The 22,347-nt window shown below is 40.1% G+C and overlaps 1 protein-coding gene across 1 annotated transcript in view; it reads right to left on the bottom strand.

Moving 5' to 3' along the window:
* Positions 1 to 22,347, bottom strand: part of tbx15 (T-box transcription factor 15) — an 80,898-nt gene that overhangs the window by 38,007 nt on the left and 20,544 nt on the right. The window contains exons 2-3 of the mRNA XM_052014277.1: positions 5,991 to 6,216; positions 1,524 to 1,625 (exon numbers count right to left, since the gene is read on the bottom strand). Of these exons, the coding sequence (XP_051870237.1) occupies positions 1,524 to 1,625; positions 5,991 to 6,216 (328 nt within the window). The remainder of the gene's footprint in view (positions 1 to 1,523; positions 1,626 to 5,990; positions 6,217 to 22,347) is intronic.

Here is a 22,347-nt window from a genome sequence, read left to right as displayed (position 1 = left end):
AACTTTAGCAATTGCTACTTGAAATCTTGGTGTTATAGTTGTCAGAAACTTGGTGGTGCCTTGGATCTTTGTATATCTGTGCTATTCCATAGGCTGGGGGAGGCTCTAATTAAGGTCATGCACCATGGCTCAAACAGTTAACCTGACTCTCCAAAAATCTCTCACAAACTTTTACACAAGGCACAGTGGAGTGTTGTGGTACCACCTCTCAGAGTTATGGATTTGTTGAAAACCTTCTGACTCAGATAAAATAAAACCAGAAAATGTCAGAAACACTAAGTAAGTTAGATCTTACCAGCATGACCTGGAGAGTGTCCCCAGCCATTTCTGTTTTTGTTTCAGATTTGATACATCTGCAGTTTTTAGTCTTAATTGCTGCTCAGAAAAACCCAGAGAGTAGTGACATTTTACATAGGGATAGGTTATTGAGTATCTATACCAACTGAAGGTATTTGTCCCAAAGACTCTTTTTCTTATGAGCTCACTGCCTTCACCCAAAGGTACTTCTTGCAGAGTTGTTCATTAGAATTGGTACTACAATTGTCAATACTTCAGCAGACCTTTACATGGCAACCTAATGGTTTTAACAAAAAGATACACAATGCATAAGAAGTCTATAAATGGTATGTCCAATATTACAACTGGCATATGATTATGTGCCAAATGTTTACTACTAACAGTACCACAACACCAAGTGAAATAACAGAAGTCTTGCACTAGGACTGAGGTCAAAATAGGTCAAGCAGAAGAGCTTCTTTTAGAAGATTGCTGAGTCAGTCTTCTCACAGTTGTAAAATTCAGTGTGGGAGCTCATGTAACTACTTCCATGATATAAATGTAACCTAGTCTTGTTAGTAGTGCAATCTGCATTCTGTCCCAAAACTTACAAGTTACAAAATATCACTATGAGTCAGCTTTGTTTCTCAGAAATGTGCATGCCACTAACAAGCTTCCGTGCTGGCAGCAGACATTTGTAACCTAATGTGGAACCATATATAAAATGTATCTGAGAATCCTCGAGTTAATTGTTTACAGAATGCTGATGCTGCTGCTCATATCTTGAACATTTCGGTTCAAGTTGCAAGAGGAGAAGTTTGGCTCTTGTGTTCTGCTGTCAAATGCAAAATGGAGATGCTGAGCAACCTAGTATATTATGTCACCATGCTGTAGGAAATATCAAGTACCACACCATAATCCAAGTTAAAATGTTAAACAAGACATGATAATCTGTTTGTAAGTCAGTTTTAATGTCACATCATATCTTTTAAGTTTGATATATTTCATTTTGACTATTACAGTGAGTTATTCAGTGACTGCTCACACAATGGACACATGTTCGTTTGATAATCAATCCTTGAAAAGCAACAATGAAAGCCCATCCTTTAAAATAGAAATCTTTATTAAGAAATACTTAATGAGCCAACTTTCCTGTGTAGGACTCCTTCCAAAATTAATCTCTCATTTCTAAAAATTAAAATATCCATACAATCAACCCAAAGTGATCAAACTCTGTAGAAACCTACCGATATCTCTTGTTATCAACAGGAATGATGTCCATTGCTATGTAATATTGTTGATGTGGATCGAGCCCTGTGATCTTCACTCTCATTGCCGGGAACATTCGCCTATGAATGAAATTATAATGAATTAGTTCAAAGGTTATATGTTTCCCCTTTTCCCTTGAAATCTGCCAAACTATTACCATTCCCTGACTGGGATTACAAACAGGTTGCTAATTGTCAGAGCAGAGCATGTGCAAGTACAGGGCTGAGAGTTCCTCTTCTATGTGGTTCTTTTTCCTCAGGCACGTGCACCATACTATGAGGGAAAGAGAAGCAATTGCTCACCACCAACCTCTTTAAATATAAGTTCTACACACACACACACACACACACACACACACACACACACACACACACACACACACACACACACACACACACACACACACACACACACACACACACACACACCTCCCATTTTAACTCATTTCTACATAAGGCTAGCCCTGTGGTAGTAGGGAAACACCTAGTTTCATTTGTCATCTCCTCAAACCAGTTATAGAATTTGGCTATTGAATAAAGCCTAATTTGCATCATTCAATATAAATTGAAATTAAATGCCTTTAATACAAGATGCTATTTGTATGCATTATTCAAAGCCCATGGATTCTCAGCCATGTCTCACTTCTGAAGTCACAAGTCTCCAGAATGGGATTTGAACTATGATTTTCTGATTCAGAAATGAGACTGGGTCCTTTTCTGGGGATCCACTGGTGCTGTTTGACCTGCTGAGTAACTCTAGTATTTTTTAGCTTTATTTTAGATTTCCAGCATCTGCCGTATTTTGCTCATCAGAAAATTAATATGTCTGCTTCAATTATCATGAGCTGATACATTCTGAATGATTGGGCAAGTGTAAGTGGGTATAATATTTGGCACGAATCACTGTCTACCATTCAGCCTTTGTAAATGACAATGTTCAATAACATAAGTACAGTGTATCCTCTATGAAGGAAATGGTGTGTAACAAGCAAATCCTGGGAAAGAAATGGAACATGAATAGGTTTCAATATGAAAAGTGAAGAACAATTGTTCATGTTTGTTCTAAAGTATATAATAGGAAAGCTGTAGCTGAATTCCTTGTGTTTAGTGATAGCTTTTATTTTGCTTCTGTACTCTGAAACGTATACAAAGAGAAACTTGTTTCGATGTAATTGAAGGTTGATCAATCCAAGAAGGGTTAATTCTGTTTGAACCTGATTTGCAAGCTGTCTATTCTTGTCCAGCTTCAAATTTGCTTTCAAAGGGATTTTGAGTTTCAGTCATTTTACATATGGTCTACCGAGCACAGAATAAGTGGTGACATGGATGCATAATGCAAGAGAGTTGTGTGCTCAGAATTCATTGCACTGAAATTCAATGCCAGTTTGCATTTTCACCTTTGCCCCCAGTCAAAAAAAAATCGACAAGGGAATAAGTAAAAGTGAAATTATATGGCAGAAACAGTTTAGGGAGAGGAATTAAAGGCCTATTTTTATTAACACTGACTGCCCCAGGGATTTCCTTCCCTTTTAAACTTTTCAGTGCTATACACTTATATTTAGTTCAGAATGAAATCAGAGCAGGGCAAGATTCTAAAATGATTCCTTGAAATGGTCAGCAACATCTGTGTGATTATTTCACAATCCTTTCCCAGTTATAGTTTCAATGACTTGTTTGAAACCATTTTCAGACTAATGCCTTGTTTAAGCTGTTTGCTTGCAAGGTGAAAGTTGTTCCATCAGGTTCATGGAGGTTGTTTTTGGATGGGGTGTGAGTGATGCCTGGCAGTACCACATGCTTAAGCACCAACAGGGTAGAACACAGAATGGTAAATTTGTCTGGTGTCAGTTATTTCTTATTTATTCTTCATTTCAGCTGAGCATTCTGGACAGGGCAGTAAAATTAGCAGCCAAGCCAGTTCGAAGTTCCCTGATAATTGTCCCACCTGCTTAGAAGCTCCATAAACAGTGGTCTGGCACAGATCACCCACCAAGCCATTCTGTCCTGGAAATAACTCATCATGTTGGTGGGCAAGGAGTTCCACAGAGCAGGATGAAATAAGTGAGCATTGAACGAGAGTTCAATTTATGAGCAAAAAAAATTTCAGAATTAAAAGTACATCAGTGCAACTTAACCGTTTGAATTGGTGGATGAGGTTAAAACTGATGACAGGTTTATATTTGAATTCATGTGCCACGGAGTACACTTCCTGACTCAGTGGAGTGTTTGGACTGGAAATAATCCTTTAAACTTTGGTGGGGAAAATACAGTTGAGTACAAGTTGGGAAGGAGCTGTATTCCAGAAAGTATAAAGCATGCTTTGGTATTTTCCAAATCTACAAATTTTCGGTCAACCTTAGAAGGAATAGAACTCCAGAGTCCTTTGAACTCCAGAGGTACTAGTGCTAGGAGGTAGCCTCAGGTCATGGAATAGATGTGAGAGACATACACACCCTGGGAGTTGCTGTTTCCCCGGAGAAATAGGCTCAATGTGGTCCTTGACACCAGTACACTTTGAGATGAGACATAGTCAGAATGGGCCCATCCTGAAGTTCAGGGGCTGTGGTAGTATTAGTTCAGGCAGAGAAAATATCCAGCAGCACTGTAAAAAGACACAAATTATTTTGCCAAAAATTTGTGTCAATCTGGGAGAGGTGAGAGGGGTGATGATGACTAGAGTCACAAGGAAGAGGAAAGCTTGAGCTGCAACTCATCCTCACTTCTGAATCAGGTTATGGATTCAAGTGCCCGTCCGAAGGCTTGAGCACAAAAATCTAGCTTGACAATCCAGTGCAGTACTGAGGGTGTGCAGCACAGTCAGAGGTGGGTATTTTGGATAAGATACTAAACAGTCCCATCATGTCCCTTACATAAGTATTACTTTGAAGAAGAACGGTAAAGTTATCCAATTTTTCTGGCGGAAATTTATTCCTCAATCAACATCATTAAAAAACAGATCATTTGTTCTTTTTCACATGATGTATGGAAGCTTGTTGTGCCCAAGTTGTTGGCCCCATTTTCCTATGTTACAGCAGTGATTAAACTTCAGAAGGATGTCATGAGGTTGTAAAAGGTGTTTTATAAATTTAAGTCATTCTTCAGTAGAAAGTAGAAGAGAGAAATTACTGGGGACGATTATATACACAGACACCAAAGATTTCCCCATTGTCACCTGGGCACCCACTGATCCCGTGTAAATGATATATCTTCTATAAGGACTTTGGTGCAATCAATGCAGGCAGGCACCACCCAAGAGTAACTGGCAGAATCGCAGATGGAAGTCTTTTAAAGAATGACCTCAAATGCTTCAGCCAAAAAAAAACCATAAAGCTCAGATCAAAATTTCTATTAATAAATCATCTCTAAAAATGTAAATATTGGGGGAAAAGGTTAAGTAAATTATTTTAACTTTTTAATTCATAGGAACCATGATTTGAATAGTTTCCTTTTCAATGTCTGTATAGCTAGCCAGATGTTGGCAGCTTCAAAACTCATGAATCCAAGTTTTGTTAATTCTTGGCGGTGTTGCTAAACTCACAGGAAGTCTTCCATGCAGAAGAGGAGGGAGGAACCAAGAGTGTTTCTTGACATGTATAATTCATAATAATTTTAAGAGTGTATTAATTTTAAACAAATGGTGACCATTTTTTATATTTTTATTTAAACCACATTCATGTTAATTTTTATTTGCTTATTTGTCATGACAACATGAATTATTTGCTGAGATACAGCCCCACAGGTAATGGGGCCTTTTCTGCCATTCTGTCAAATGGCCAGAATTTGCAGTGAGTGGTTGCAGGTGACTGAAGCCTAATCCTACCCTCATCTCCAGCATGTGCTCTTACAACTGGTCCTATTGGCGAGTAATCAAAAGTAACTACATGCCATGGGCTCCTAAAACAATTTGTATCAGCAACATGCGCACTTATAGAATAACTTCATAGACATTTCATACTACTTTACAAAAAACTGGAGATCAACAAGCAGAAAACCAGAGTAATAACAGAAACTGGCCATAACTGCAATCAAAAAGGCTTTGCTAGAAGTGAAGCAGATAAATAGTTGTTGTTTAGGATATGAATTTCAGAGCAGAGGGATATGGTGACTAAGGAGTCTGCTAGCAATAATGGAGATCCAAAGAGCAGGTCAGAGCAAAAGTTCCATGTTCAAACATAATGCTGTGACAAATTGATGAAGATAGTCAGGCACCAACCACAGACTAACTCATAAACATAAACTATAAAATCACTGTTCTTTGGGTCTGAGACCCGATGGTATGCAGAAAGCTGTGAGTGAGATGATACAAGTCATACGCTCCTGCACAAATATATGGGGAATAATTTGGAAGTTTAAAATAAAATATACAGCCTTGAAATAGAATCTCATGTTAAGGCTTACTGAAATGGCACAACTTTAAATGATCTAAAAAAAAACCTCGAGTGGTACCTTCCAGCTTTGGTAATAATCATTTCGGTGCCAATGTCATGAAATCTCTTCCAAAGATCAGCACATTGTAGCTCCATCTGAATCTCATCCATGGAGGAGGTTGGGAGAGATGAGGAGGGGTTGGCAGTGAGTTCTGTGGGAGAGCTATAGGAACAGGCTGTGTGTTGAGCTGGGCTCTCCCCCTCTGCCGCCGGGCTCTGCTCTTGATCTGAGCTCAGCTGGGACTCTGCAACACAACAGAGGAAATCACATTACAAGCTATTCAGGATAAAAGCAATCAGAACCTGAGAAATATAGGATAATATATTTAAAAACTTTGAAAATTGGAACAGTTCAACCAGCACCAGAAAGAAGAAACAAAATGGGTTAGCACTTCACATGGAACCCTTCGCTGTCACCCACAGAAGCAGCAAGGAATTGTTTGTGAAGGCCCCTGGAGTTCTCCAGTCCAAAAAGGAGAAAGACCAAGTTACTAATCCTTTATCTTCTTAAATATTATGATAATTATTGGGGGGGGGTCAAGTTCCTTTGGTATAACATTAGTGTAAGAACCCTCAGCCTTCCTATCCCGAAGTTTGGATCTGCTTCCTATGTCCTATTACCTTGCGATATCATCACCACTTTGAAAAGCATTTTTAAAGAATCTATACTTTGCCTACCCTGGCCCAGTTTAGACTTTGTTCAGTTAAATTAAAGGTGCAAATGATGTAGTTATTGTATAAGATTCCTTAATGTCATTTGAGGCCTTTTTCTACTACAGATTATTTATCAGCTGCCACTATTACATGTAACTTCACAATAAACAAACACGACCATGGCAACATCTTGATACTGCTGCATGGTTTTCATAGTTTTAAGATTCAGGCCACGAATAATGATATCTTCTTATCACAATTATATTTTCTGCATTCATTTTTTCCCAGCTGTGCAAAAGTGTGACGTTCAGCTGATTTTAATCTGTCCTTCTCTGAGCAATATTAAGATATCAAGATAGATTTTCCTTTTAAACTGCTAATATTGCCAAATTATTCACCAAGTTGTAGAAAAAGGAGCTTCAAAGAAGTCATATGGTAATGGCTTCAGGATTTTTTAATTGCATTTCTAGGTCTATTACCAGTACTGAAGGCTTTAATATTGAGCTGGTATGAAAAGCTCATTTAATTGGATACTGGATTGGTGCTGGTTAATAGTTTTAAACAATAGTCAAATTATCGTCAGTATAAACTTCTCTACCAATTTGTTCTTGCTATGAAATTTCTTTTCCTCCTGAATCTGACACAGCAGATTTCATTCAGCTGGCGGTTCGTAGTAGAGTTTTCCTTCTGGATAGATAATTTGACATAAATTTAACTGCTAGCTCATGGTAAGTACAAATATGTGAAGTTTCACTCAGAAGATTATGCTTAGGATTCAACTAGCAATACAATTAGAGTTTTCAACAATACTAGATCAGTCATTTACCACCATTTAGGAAAATGTCACATTAATGTTTGGAATCCATTCAATGGTAGAATGCTTCAGGAACTAGGATGATAAAAATAATCAATTTTGAGATGTTTAATAACTACTAAGACAGTTAATTATTATTTAAAAGCAAAACGTACAAATGGTGAAAATCTGAAATAAAAATTACTCACATGCTGGATTCAAATACTAGAGATCATAGCTTTAAGCTAAGAGGGGGAAGGTTTAAAGGAGATTTATGAGGCAAGTTTTTTTTACACAGAGAGTGGTGGATGCATGGAACACACTGCCAGGGGAAGTGGTGGAGGCAGATACAGTAGCAACATTTAAGAAGCACTTAGACAGGCACATGAACAGGCAGGGAATGGTGGGACAGGGACCATATGCAGGTAAATGGGATTAGTTTAGGTTGACATAAAGGTTGGCACAGATATCCTGGGCCAAAGAGCCTGTTCCTATGCTGTACTGTTCCATGTTCTATGCAGTCAACTTTGGAGAACATTCCTGTTCAGTCCACGAGAGTGACTCTGAGCTTCCAGTTGTCTGTCACTTTAATTCTCCATCTCACTTCCACTCTGAGCTCTCCATCAATAATGCCTTACACTGCTCTATTGAAGCCTGACATGAGCTCAAGTAACAGCAGCTCATCTTCAGACGAGATACATTACACCCCTCAGAACTTAAAAATGAACTTAACAATTTTAGAAAACTAGCTTTTCCAGTTTATATCAGAACTAACAAGTTAACTCTGTTTTTATCTCTCTACAGATGCTGCCTGACCTGCTGAATATTTCCAGCATTCTCTTTTGCTTCAGATTTCCAACAGCTATAGTGCTTTGTATCTTACAGTTCAAACATTTTTATTTTGTCTCTCCTCTCTGTTCTCATTCATCTGTTTCTCTCCACATCTACTTCAGACAAATTAACTGTGGTGAAGAAACACAAATTGCTCTCTTCCAGCTGGCAACACCACCACTTGTGTCATTCAGTCTCATTTTAGTCTCATTGGACATTACTTCTGTTCTCTCCACCTCTCCAACTTCTCTACAACTTAATGCATGTTTGATTCTTAACTTTTCCTGATTCTGATAAATGGTCAGTGACCTGAAACATTAACTCTGTTTCTCTCTTGACGCTGCTGCCTGACCTGCTGAGTATTTTCTGGAATTATTATTTACACTCTTTAGAGAAGAAAATTAACTTCTGTTTACATCTCGGTGCCCTTTTCCTTATGCAAATATATCATGCTTTGAAATAAAGCATTTGAAAAGTAACTATTTTTGCACAAAAAAAATTACAGGAAAACAATCCCAATCCCAAAATGTGACATGTTCTTATTTTTTTGTTTATTTGGATTGAAATCATATAAAATAAAGGCCTTTGTGAATAAATTTATCTGTTGTAAATCCCTATGAATCACTGTGAGAGACTTGATGCTAATCACGTGTTCAGGATTGTTGAAGAGCAGAATTGATTAGAGTCAGTTAGTTGAGTGATATCCATAATTCTGATATAGTTAACAGTGGATCAGTATTTACAATATTCATTTAGCTATTTAGTCACAATTCAAACTGAAATTTCTTCATATTCAGACAAAATAAAAATTATAATTCTGATGAATATCGCTAAAAATGTTTATGCTTCTGCTGAAAACTCTGTGTAGGTAGGGTTCTCGTATATTGTATGTTGACAGCCAAGTGGTTGCTCCACAGCTTTACAAATGATTCAATTAGAATAAACGGCATGAGAAGAATGTACTTAACAAAAATGTCCATTTTACCATTGGGTTAATAGCATTACTGGAGGATGTTGATTCTGTGTTGTAGATTGTCTGTCCATTAGCTGTAATTAGTGAATTTTATTATGAGAATCCAGGGCACTATAGATAATCTCCTTCTTCATTATTTCTCCATTATCTTTTATGTTCCTCTGAAATGGCAGATTTTGCCTCATTTTTACAACACACACGAAGTTACACTTCCAATAATGCAGCACTCCATGAGCTATTTTGCACCCTACCTTTTATTGCCCAAGGATTTGAGCCCACAACCACCCCAGAGGGAGAGAAATATCAACCTACGTGGCTTCAATGAGAGCTCTTATATAATGGGAATGATACAGAATAATTCAATAGAATTGGATCCTTTGAATGGAATAGTAACCCAATTATATGGAATAGTCTGTATTTTGCAGGAACTTAAACTCAAAAGCCTCAATTTTAAATGCTGGATCATAATACGAGCAACATATTGTCAAACTATGGTCATTAGGAATGAACACTGCTTTTTATATAAATAGGTGCAATAGACTTAAAAAGTAAAGTTACATTCCATAAAACATTAAGATGGTAGTAGTGTTTTGTGTGTGGTTGTGCACAGTGTCTGTAGATTAGATATGTCAGAGCAGAAAGGGTATATAGTAGAACAGAGAGGCTATACCATGGAACAGAAGGGGTTTATCATGGAACAGAAGGGGTTTATCATAGAACAGAGAGAGCATAGCAGGGATTTACTCTGCACTAATGCAGCATTCACATGAAAGCAAAATGTAACAATGAGATTGTCGGGAATTGAGGTATATTTTTAAAACATTTGATTACAAATTAAGCAGATTACAATGACCTGTACCCAAGGCTATAATTGGAATATTGGATGAATTTGGACCTTGAGGAGAAATAGTAGAAAAGACCAAAATCATGGTAGATAATCTAGATTAGCCTACCCAGATTTTCTTAATTTGTTCACGATACCAGGTTCTTCTGTATCAACTACCACAACAGCAAGATGCCAGTGGCACTGCTAACCAACATTATGGTAACAGATTCAGGAAAAGCCCCAGGGAAATTCCAGGCTCGTATCATCAAAGAAACATTAATAAATCGGTGAGAGGATTGAGAAGGGCAGTCGGAATAATTCAAAAAGTTATGGCTCCAAGTTATGACAGGAACCTTACAGAGTTGATTTGTTTTCAATGTAAAACAGAACGAAATGGAACATGATCCCACATTTCAAAATGCTTAGAGGAATGGATAATACAGATGTCAGTAATCAATTTAGCAGATTATGATTGAAGAAATAGAAGACATGAGCAAAGAGTTCACATGTTCTCAAGCAAGATGAGAGATTCAAAGAATTTTCCACTACTGGGTAATGAATGTGTGCAATGCAGCAATTTGGTAAGATGGATGTGAAATGGTACATTGTGGCAGTATAGAATGGAACTAAGCAAGGTATGGAGATGCACAAATGGATTCTCTGCTGCATCCAAATTATATTTACAGTTGCTTTTAATTTATCCAGACTTTTATTAAAGGATGTTGGTTAGGAGATGGGAAGAATTTTACAGATTACTTGTTGCTAAAAGAATGAAAAAAGTGATAAACAGGATTAGTGTCACAATTACAGATAAAATGTTATGCAATATAAATCATCAGACAACCCAGCCTGAGACAAAAACGACAGAACTTATTTATAAAGCAATGGAACATTGCATACCGCAGAACACGGGTTCAACATTTCCTGCTCAGAAAGTTAATTTGACTTACATGCAGTTTACTGTTCCAACCACAATTAATAACCTAAGCAGTAGCTCATCAAACCTGGATCTGTTTACTAGTCAGATCAGTACTGTATGTTGGACAGTGTGACAACATAGAGGTTGTAGAGGTCTCAAAGGAAGTGGTGGTGAGGGAGAGCTGAGTGTTACCTGTGTACCTATGGAAACTGACACTGAGCTCAGGGAATGACGCCAATAAAGAGGTGAGTTAGATGAGAAGAAAGACTTTATCTCTTGGCCACATAGCAACCAAATTTAAGGATGGTTATTTTAATTTGCTGAACAAAGCATAATTTAGAAATAGAAGTTAAGATATTGCATCATATTAATGTAAAAATGTAATTTTAAGGTGGGTGTTCCATCTTGTTTTATTAAACCACATTATATTATATAGTTTGCAGTATATTTTCCAATAATCCACAGTTGACCTCCCCTTCATCCTGTGGGCTCACAACACTTGACTTATGCAATCAGGTTTTGCACTATTATTATGTTTAATTATAATGTTTTCATAATAATATGTTACTTTACAATTATAGCAGCAGTATCCTGCAATTATACAAAGCCTTTTTATACAGTGAAATATACCAAGGCAATTCACAGGTACGTTATCAAACTTTGTCACTGGTCATACCAGGAGATATTGGAACAGAGTGGTTGGTTTTAGAGTCATAGAGTCATAGAGCAATGCAGCATGGATACAGGCCCTTTTGCCCAATGAGTCCATCCCGACCACATTGTTCACTTAGCTAGTCCCAAATTCCTGCATTCGGCCCATATCCCTCTAGGCCCCTTTCCTCCAAGTGCTTCTTAAATGATACTATTGTACCTGCCTCAACCACTTCCTCCAGCAGCTCATTCCATATACTCACCACCCTCTGCGTGAAAAATTTGCCCCTCAAGTCCCTTTTAAGTTGTTCCCCTCTCACCCTCTATGCCCCCTAGTTTTGGACTCCACTACCCTGGGGAAAAGACTGTTACTGTCCACCTTATCTATGCCTCTCATAATTTTAAACCCTTCTATAAGGTTGCCCCTCACTCTCCTACGCACCAAGGAATAAAGACCTAGCCTGGCCAACCTCTCCCTATAACTCAGGCCCTCTAGTCCTTGCAACGTCCTCATAAATCTTCTTTGCACTCTTTCCAGTTTAACCACATCTTTTCTATAACAGGGTAACCAAAACTGTACACAGTACTCCAAGTGCAGCCTCACCAACGACTTATACAACTGCAACATAATGTCCCAACTCCCATACTCAATGCCCTGACTGATGAAGACCAGCGTGCTAAACACCTTCCTCACCACCCTGTTGAACTGTGACGCCGCTGTCAACAAACTATGCACTTGTACTCCTAGTTCCCTCTGTTCCATTACACTACCTAGTGCCCTTCCATTCATAGCATGAGTCCTACTCTGGTTTGACTTTCCAAAATACATCACCTCACACTTATCTGTATTGAAATCCATTTTCCACTGCTCAGCCCGCTTCCCTAACTGATCAAGGTCCCCCTGTGATCTACGATAACCTTCTTCACTATCAACAACACCTCCTAATTTCATGTCATCTGCAAACTTACTGATCAAGCTTTGTGCATTCACATCCAAATCATTTATATAAATAACAAATAACAAGGGTCCCAACACTGACCCCTGCAGCACACCACTAGTCACCAGCTTCCATTCCAAGAAACAACCTTCAACCACTACCCTCTGCTTCCTACCTCTGAGCCAATTTTGAATCCACCTAACTAGCTCTCCCTGGATTCCATTGGACCTAACCCTCCAGACCAGCCTACCACGTGGGACCTTGTTGAAGGCCTTGCTAAAGTCCAAATAAACAATATCCACTGCCCTACCCTCATCTACCCTTTTGGTTACCCCTTCAAAGAACTCCAAAAGATTCGTCAAACATGACTTTCCATGCACAAAGCCATGCTGACTCCTCCTGATCAGACTCTGTCTATCCAAATGCTGGTAGATCCTGTTCCTCAGAATTCCTTCCAGTAACTTCCCTACTACTGATATCAGGCTGACCAGCCTGTAGTTCCCAGGCTTGTCCTTGCTCCCCTTCTTAAACAACAGAATGATGTTAACCACCTTCTAGTCTTCACGAACTTTACCAGTGGCTAACAGTGAAGCAAATATCTCTGCAAGGGCCTCTGAAATTTCTTCTCTAGCCTCCTACAAAGTTCGAGGATGCAGTTGGTCAGGCCCTGGGGATTTACCCACCTTAATGTGCTGTAAGGCTGCAAATACCTCCTCCCTGGTAATATGAATGCTCTCCAAGACATCTCCACTTGTTTCCCTTATCTCTTAAGCAATCATGATTTTCTCCTCAGTAGACATCGAGGAGAAATATTTGTTAAAAATCCCACCCACCTCCTGTGGCTCGAGGCATAGGTAGCCCTGCTGATCTTTATGGGGACCTACTCTCTCCCTAGCTACACTTTAACGCTTAATGTATCTATAGAACCTCTTGGGATTTTCCTTAGCCTTACCTGCCAGATCCATCTCATATCCTCTCTTTACCCTCCTGATTTCCATCTTAAGTTTATTCTTAATCTTTTTATATTCATCAAGGGATTCACTTGTCCCCCACCTCCTAAATACTATTCATGTTTCCTTATTTTTCTTGATCAGGGGCTCAATATCCCTCATCAGCCAGGGTTCCCTAAACTTTCCAGGTTTACCCTTCACCCTAACAGGAACATGCTGCTCCTGGATTCTTGATATCACACTCTTAAAAGCCTCCCACTTGCCATTCATTCCTTTCCCTTCAAACAGGCTCACCCAGTTGACCTCCGCTAGATCCTGCCTAATACCCCCCAAAATTAGCCCTGCTCCAGTTTAGGACCCTAACCTGTGAACCTGCCCTATCCTTTTCCATCACTATCTTAAAACTAATAGAATTATGTTCACCAGAGCCAAATTGCTCCCTGACTGCCACTTTAGTTACTTGCCCTTCCTTGTTTCCCAACAGGTGGTCCAGTATTGCACCCTCCTGAGTAGGGCCCTCAATATATTGACTCAGGGAACTTTCCTAGGCACATTTCACAAATTCCACCCCATCCATGCCCTTAACACTCTGGGTAGCCCAGTCAATATGGGGGAATTAATATCTCCCACTAATACAACCCTATTATTCTTACAACCATGAGCAATTTCTCTACACACCTCCTCCTCAAGACTATTGGGAGGGGTCTATAATACAGCCCCACTGGAGTGACCCTCCCCTTCTTGTTCCTAAATTCTACCCATATGGCTTCACTGGACGATCCTCCAAGGATGTCATGTCTAAGCACTGCTGTTATGTCCTCCCTTATCAAGAAGGCAACACCCCCTCCTGGCTTACCTGTACCTTTGTCACGCCTGTGGCATCTGTATCCTGGAACATTGAGCTGCCAGTCCTGCCCTTCTCTCAGCCATGTTTCTGTTATGGCTGTAACATCCCAGTCCCCAGAGCCAATCCACGCCTTGAGTTCATCCGCTTTACTTGTTAATCCTCGTGCGTTGAAATAAATGCACTTTGACTGGGTATTCCTTTCCCTGCCTTTATTGTGCCCCTGGCTACCCTTATTACTAAACTTGTTCTCGCTGGCTACTGCTTTGTCCCATGACTTGCTCCTGCTCAGAGTCCCACCCTCCTGCCTATCTAGTTTAAACCCTCCCGTGTAGCATTAGCAAACTTCCCTGCAAGGATATTGGTCCCTCTGGTTCACGTGCGACCCATCCCTCTTGTACAGGTCGCCTCTACCCCAGAAGAGATCCTAATGGTCCAAGAACCTAAATCCCTGCCCCCTGCACTCGCTCCTCAGCCACACATTCATCTGGCCTGTCCTTCTATTTCTGACCTCGCTAGCATGTGGCACCAGGAGTAATCTGGAGATAGCCACCCTCGAGGTCCTGCTTGTTAACTTCTTACCTAACTCCCAATACTCATTCTGCAGAACCTCATCCCTTGTTCTACCTATGTCATTTGTACCAACGTACACAACAACCTCTGGCTGTTTGCCCTCCTGCTCGAGAATGTTCTGCAGCTGCTCAGAGACATCCTTGATCCTGGTACCCGGGAGGCAACACACCATCCTGGTGTCTCTTCCGTGTCCACAGAATCTCCTGTCTGGCCCCTTCACTATCGAGTCTCCTATCACTATCACCCTGTCTGACTGCACCCTTTCAGTCTGAGCCTCAGAGCCAGTCACAGTGCCAGAGACCTGACTGCTGCTGCTGGCCCCTGAAAGGTCATCCCCCTCAACAGTATCCAAAGAGGTATACCTGTTAGTGAGGGGAATGGCCACGGGGGAACCCGGCACTGTTTGCCTACTCCCCTTGCTTTTCCTGGTGGTCATCCATCTATCTGAAGCCTGTACCTTGGAGGTGACCACCTCACTAAAACTCTCATCTATGGTGTTCTCAGAATCCTGGACGATCCCGAGTACGTCCAACTCCAGCTCCAATTCCTTGACCCGGTTTGCCAGCAGCTGCAGCTGGGTGCACATCCCCCAGATGTAGTCATCGGGGAGACCGTGATACCAGAGAAACAAAGGACTGCAGATGCTGGAACCTAGACGAAAAACACGGTGATGCTGGAGGAACTCAGCAGGCCAGGCAACAACTGTCTGAAGCAACGCTCCTGAAGAAGGGTCCTGACCCGAAACGTTAACCGCCTGCTTTTCTCCGCGGATGCTGCCTGGCCTGTTGAGTTCCTCCAGCATCATTGTGTTTTTCATCAGGGAGACGGTGATGTCCCCTGACTTCCCACATCTTACAGGAGAAGCATTCCACTGCCATCCTGCCTACACTGAGTCAAGTGCTAAGGATGAATATGAAATTAAAAACCTTACCTGCTCCTCACCTGTGCTTCCTTGCCAAAGCCCCTCTAGCCAAAGCCTCAAGTCCCCACTCTTTCACTGGCCCACTGTCACACAGGCTGCTCCAAAATGGCCGCTCCACTTCACCTCACCTTCCTTTTATTGCTTAAAGTGCCCTCCAATTAGCGAATCACCGAGACCTGCCTTTTTACAAGTTCCCGCTCGCCCTCTCAGCTCCTACCTCCTGGAAAATTGAAACTTGTAAGAAACGAAACTTGCTTTTTTGCAAATTCCTGTTCTCACTCTCAACTTCCTGACACCTGGAAAAGTGAAACTTTTTAATAATGGAAAGAGAGACTGAGAGGTTTTGGGAGGGAATTCTAAAGCTTGAGTCCCTGACAGTGAATGGATAGCCAGGCAATGGAAAGGGGCAATTAAATTCTGGGATAATTAAGAGAGTTTGAGGAGCGCAGTTATTTTTGACTGGGGTGGGGGGGGTGCAAGTTATATCTGGGGTTAGAAGTGATTGCAAAGATAAGGTGTGATGAGGCCTGGATTAGAAAACAAGGAGGAATTTTAAAATTGGGGGGCTGCTAAACTGATCCAGAGCAGTCAGCGTTGGGGAGAGGGTGAATGTGAATTAATGTGCATTAGGCCTGGCCACAAAGCCTGGGATGACTCAGTTTTATTCCAGTTGGAATGAGAGCAACTAGCCAGGATTGTGTTGGAATAGTGAAGTCTCAAGGTAACAAAGGCAAGAGTGGCGGATTCAGAAGGAGCTCAGGCAAGACCGGGGTCATCAGGATGTCAGTGAGATGGAAATAACCAGTCTTTGGATTGGCATGGTGTATGGTCTGAAGCCCCTCTTTAGGTCAAAAAGGGTATGGACACTTTGTTCAGTTTCAGGTCACAATGGAGTGGGTTACTTGGGAGCAATGTTTGCATCTGGGTCTGAAGACAATGGCTTCAGTCTCCCCAAGACTTAGTCAGGAGATGTTCCTGTTTATCCTGTACTGGGTGTTAAACATTGTGACAATATAGAAACAGCAGAGGCATCAAGGGAAGTGGTGGCGAGGGGGAGCTGAGTGTTGCCTGCATACATATGGAAACTGACACTGAGATCATGGAAATGTCAACAAGGGCCAGTGAGTAGATGAGAAGGAGAACTTTATCTATCGGCCATGTAGCAACCATTTAATGGTTGCATTGTATTCCCAGACTAAATAATATATAAAGTATCAAACATCTGGCACACTGGAATGTAGTAAATGAGCTGTAAAATCCTGTTGAGATTTATATAGTGCCTGAGGCTCTTTCATTGCTTATGACATTTTCAGAGACATTCAATTGAATTACAATCCTGTAACTCACTGACATTTATGTATTGCTCCACACACATTATATCCCTCTACTTAAGTTGATAATACATCTAACTATCCACTTCAAATGTACAAATCATGAAACATATTGGCCTTGATTTTGCATTCAGTGGCAAAATGGCAACCAATCACGTAGCAAAATTCGTATCAACCAGGAAGAAAAATAAGTCCAATTATTAGCTAAGATTTAAATATTTTATGGAGCGTAAATAGGAATTGGAACACAGGCATGAGATTAGGCAGAATCAGAGAGTTTGCTAAACAGTCTTTATGGCTTCAGGCCTCTAAGGTAAGTGAGTGTAACATTGTCAGGATATTTTTGAGCAGGAAAGGTTTAGAAGTATTGCTGCCAATTCACAGGTTTCTCTTGATTATGCAGGAGAAAGGTATAGAGCTGCAGAGCCTGTGGGGGAGCACTAAAATCACTAACAGAGACTTCCAGATTTCTACAGATTGTCCCTGGTTTACAACACCTGACTTATTGACACCCCTAAATATGAACAAGCTCCAATAATATTATTAAATTCAGAAGTCCAACATATGTACTACAAACAAGCTAGTTTTCTCTCTCTCTTAACTTCTAGCAATTGTTCTTTCATATCTGCCTGAAGTGATTTTGATGCCATTCATTTCAATACTGTGGAGGTACGGTTACCATATTGAGTGATTTTGGAACCCGTTCCTTACCCGGGGACAGCCTGTATATTAAACTGCAAGTGCACTGAAATCCCAAAGCTGCTGTCAGTTTCCCAGTGAAGTGAGGGCAACTGTTTTTAGTTTCTCTGTCACTACAACTATACAAAAAAGGCCACATCTCCACTTGTGTTTAAATATTGTCTTAAGTAAGGCATAGTGCATTGGCATGTGAGGAGTTTTTGTGATATCACAGAATGGAAGGGTTTTTATTAATTCCAAAGATTTCCTGCAACATAGAGTGGAAATGTTTATCCTTCTGCAAGTATAAAATAAGAGACTGTATTTTCCTCATATGGAAGGGGCAGGGAAAATTAAGCTGGAAGACATTTCCAAGTTTGACACTCTTATGTGCCTCTAGGCATATTGTAGTATTGGTGGAAACTTGCCTTCTTGGTTGTGAATTGCTCATGGGGTAGGAATGTTCAATTGAGTACAAGGGAAAAAAATCAAAGAAAGCTGCTCCCTACAAAAATAGTATTCAAAATAACAATGCCAGCATTTAACGTTGTCGCTTTTGTCAGTGATTCCCCTGGGTGTTAGGTAATACAATAAAATATTACAAATAAAAAAGTCAGAAACTATACAAAACAACCAGATTGCACCTAATTTCTTAAGCCAAGTAATAATTTATGTTAGTTCATAAAGTACGTAAAGTTGAATGGAGCAAGTGGTTTGAGTCACAGATTCCTACGACATATGGCTTCCCTGCCCAAATGTCTCTGACACTGAAAAATACTTTCACAATTTCATCAGTTTTCATTCCAGCTGCCAGGTGGGATGCAGCCTTAGGGGCAGAAAAAAGCTGCTGGAAGTCCTGTTCACATTACATTTATTTAAAAATCATCTTTGGGTTGAACAACAATGTGACCTCAGGATGTCATGGAAGCAATTTCCAATGTGAACAATGCTCTGCCTTAGGACATGGAGCAAAAGTCGACTAAATTAACCAAGTTCTAGTTAGTTTGCTGCTCTGGCCTCGATTTTGTATTTGTGTTTACTATATTCTCTCTTAGAATCCATAGCGTACTGCACAGAACTAAGACTTAAACAGAGTAGTTCTAAACATCTGAATCAAATTTAATACGTTCCAATTTATTTGGGCAGCAAACATATGAAGTCAAACTACGTCTTTCTATCATGGGTTTTTCCCTCAATTTTTTATACTTTGCTCCTGTTCTTCCCTAAGTATAACATGTTAATTTTGGAGTAGTTTCACTGTTCCCATGTACCATGGACATATTTAACAAGTGAACCTAATTATTGAATCAGGCTACAGAATCATGGGAGCACTGCAGCTAAGCCTGTGTTTTTGACATCCACACGTATGTGGATATTTCTGGATAATGATTAGTAGCAGAAAGCATTACTGATTTTCCTCTTGCCAGTCCAGAGTCTACGTTTGATGTTAGTTCCTAAGCTATTTGTTCCTCTGAAGTAAACATTCCAGTTTCTTTTTTTTACATGTACAGCATATATTTAATTGTGGAGAGGGAACATATATATGTGATAATTATTTCATCATCTATTTTACAAAATAAATTCAATAGCATCTGAGAATCAGGTAGGTTATAAAGCTGGGAGAAAAGAAATACTTAGATTTTATTTCACTCTAACTCAGAGAATGCATTAAATATTATCAATGCTGCTCTCATTTTACTCCCTATATATCAATCAAAACCAAGTCAAATATCTTTATTCAGGCTTTTATTTAGTATGGTTTATCTGTTACAGGAATCTAAAGAACAATGACAATGTCTTCAAGTTTTAGATGCATGCTATTTGAAAAGAGAATTTAGAAAAAAAACATTCTAAGGATGCAACATTGTTGACAGCTAATTGCCTTGATAAAGTCATGGCAGGACACCTACTTGACCACTCATTGTGGTTTGATACAACAAAATTAACTGCTTGTCCATTTCAGAGGACAGATAAGAGCAAAATACATCATGTAGAGGTCAAGTCAAGAAAGAAAGATTTGGAATTAGAAGGAGCCCTTCAGAACCCAAACAGCTTTACATTCAGTGAAATACTTGTGAAGTGTAGTCAGTGATGTACAGTAATGGAGAAAACATAGCAGCCAACAATGTGATAGTGACCAATTAATCTATTTTTTTCCTGTTGGTTGACGTATAAATATTGACCAGGACACCAAGGAAACTTACTTGCTGTTCTTTGAAATAGTGCCATGAAATCTTTTATCTGAGAGAGCACACCCAGCTTCAGTTTAATATCTCATCTGAAATTCAACACCTCTGACAGTGTTGCACTGCCTCAGTGTTGCAGTATAAGGCTTTTGTTACTCATGTCTCTGGAGTGGGACCAACTCAGACCTTCTAAATCAGAGGCAAGAGTGTTACCAAATAAGCACACTTGACAGGACCTATACCATGACATCATATCAATCAAATAGGCCAAGACCATCAGGTTTCATAATCTGACAGACATCAGTAAATCAGTTTAAATAACAAGCTAACTTCATATTAATTCATCTGATTTCAAATTCATCAACTGCATCGGTAGGACTTGCATTCTTGTGCTTCAAGTTAATAGTCCATGTCTATGGATTACTAGTCCAGTAACACGAGCACAATGCTATCACACCTGAAGAGCTATATGTGCACTGAATAAAAATCTATACAAGCACAATCTTACTTTTATAAAATCATGAAGAGAATTGATGAGGATGCAGTGGGATACATTGTTCATACAAAATTTAAGAAAGAGAAATCACGAATCAAATTTAAGAAATAGCTTTTCCACATTCAGCCTTATGCAATGGGCTGAGACCCAGGCTAACAGTGTAATAGGCGTGAAGTGCTGGAGGAACTGTAGCTCTCCATGAGCTGAGTCCACCTGTCCTCCTCCTCACATTATAATGCAGGATCAATCATTTTAAAGACTTAGCACATGAAGTGTTGAGAGTTTGCTGGCTGAGAAGATGGGTTAATGGGCAGTACCAACTCTTAAAAGTGCTCTCTCCATGACCAACACAAGATCTAAATGGCCTGTTTCAACCCTACAGATGGATACTGACAGACAACTGCCTCTTGTCACTGGGAAGCCATTTGAATAGTGCACACTATTAGGAAGTTGAAGGCACATGGGGAAGGGTTAATCCAATCTACCAGTGTTAGTCAGCTTTCCAGTGAATAAATGGTATTAAACAATGTTCTTACTTCACAAAATAGGACGGCACAGTGGTATTCCAAATAGTGTAGCTGTCTTGCAGCTCCAGAGACCTGGATTCCATCCTATCTGTGTGGAGTTTGCATGTTCTCCCCTTCACCTCAAAAGTTTTTTCCAATGTCCTGAGGAAGTATTAGTCCCTAGATGAATTGGCTACCATAAATTGCTCCGAGTATTGATGGGTAGCAGGAGAATCAGTGGAGTGTCAAAGGGCATGTGTGAAAGAATAGGTCACAGGAAATAATTGGAGGAATGCAATTAATGCTAATGCTCTTGAAGACTACCATAGACTTGATGGGCCAAATGACTTCCTGCTATGTCGCAAGGAAAGATAGATTTCTTTATTAGCCACATGTGCATCGAAACACACAGTGAAATACATCTTTTTGCGTAGAATGTTCTGGGGGCAGCCCGCAATTGTCGCCACACTTCCGGCGCCAACATAGCATGCCCACAACTTCCTAACCCGTTCGTCTTTGGAACGTAGGAGGAAACCGGAGCACCTGGAGGAAACCCACGCAGACACGGGGAGAACGTACAAACTCCTTACAGACAGCGGCTGGAATTGAACCCGGGTCGCTGGCGCTGTAATAGCGTTATGCTAACCGCTGCATTACCGTGCTTTCTGTGTAAATAAATATATGAGAAAGGTAATTTCTGAACAAGACTTGTGGAAGATGTATACCAAATGCTGACACATTAGGTACATAAGGTAAATACCCACTTGTGAAGGAAATGCACACAAACGCACTCCACTTACTGAGATTGTAGTAAGTAAGAGAAAAACATAAGAACGTAAGAAAAAATGCAGGAGTAGGCTCTCTAATCCTTGGGTCTGCTTCCCCATTCATCAATGGTTGATCTTATACCTCAATGCCATTTTCTTACCCTTTCCCCATAATTCCCCCAACATCCAGAAATCTTTTGATCTCTGTTTTGAATGAATGCAATGGCAGAGCCTCCATAGCCCTCCAGGACTGGGAATTCTAAAGATTCACTACCTTCTGTCTAAAGAAAACTCTTATTTCGTGCTTGTGATCCCTGTTCTAGACTCCCTAGGTGGGGAAAACATCCTCCCTGAATCTAGCCTGTTGAGTAGGAATTTTGTGAGTTTCATTAAGATCTTCTCTCATTCTTCCGCACTCTACAGGAAACAGGCTTGGTCAATTCTATCTCTCCTCATATGGCAAATCCACCATTCCTGGAAAAACAGTAATGTGAATCTTTACTACGCTTCCTATATGGCAAGTATATCCATTTATAGG

Source organism: Pristis pectinata, chromosome 4 (assembly GCF_009764475.1).
Source record: "Pristis pectinata isolate sPriPec2 chromosome 4, sPriPec2.1.pri, whole genome shotgun sequence".
Taxonomy (NCBI): Eukaryota; Metazoa; Chordata; class Chondrichthyes; order Rhinopristiformes; family Pristidae; genus Pristis; species Pristis pectinata.
This window is presented reverse-complemented; position numbering and strand designations above follow the sequence as displayed.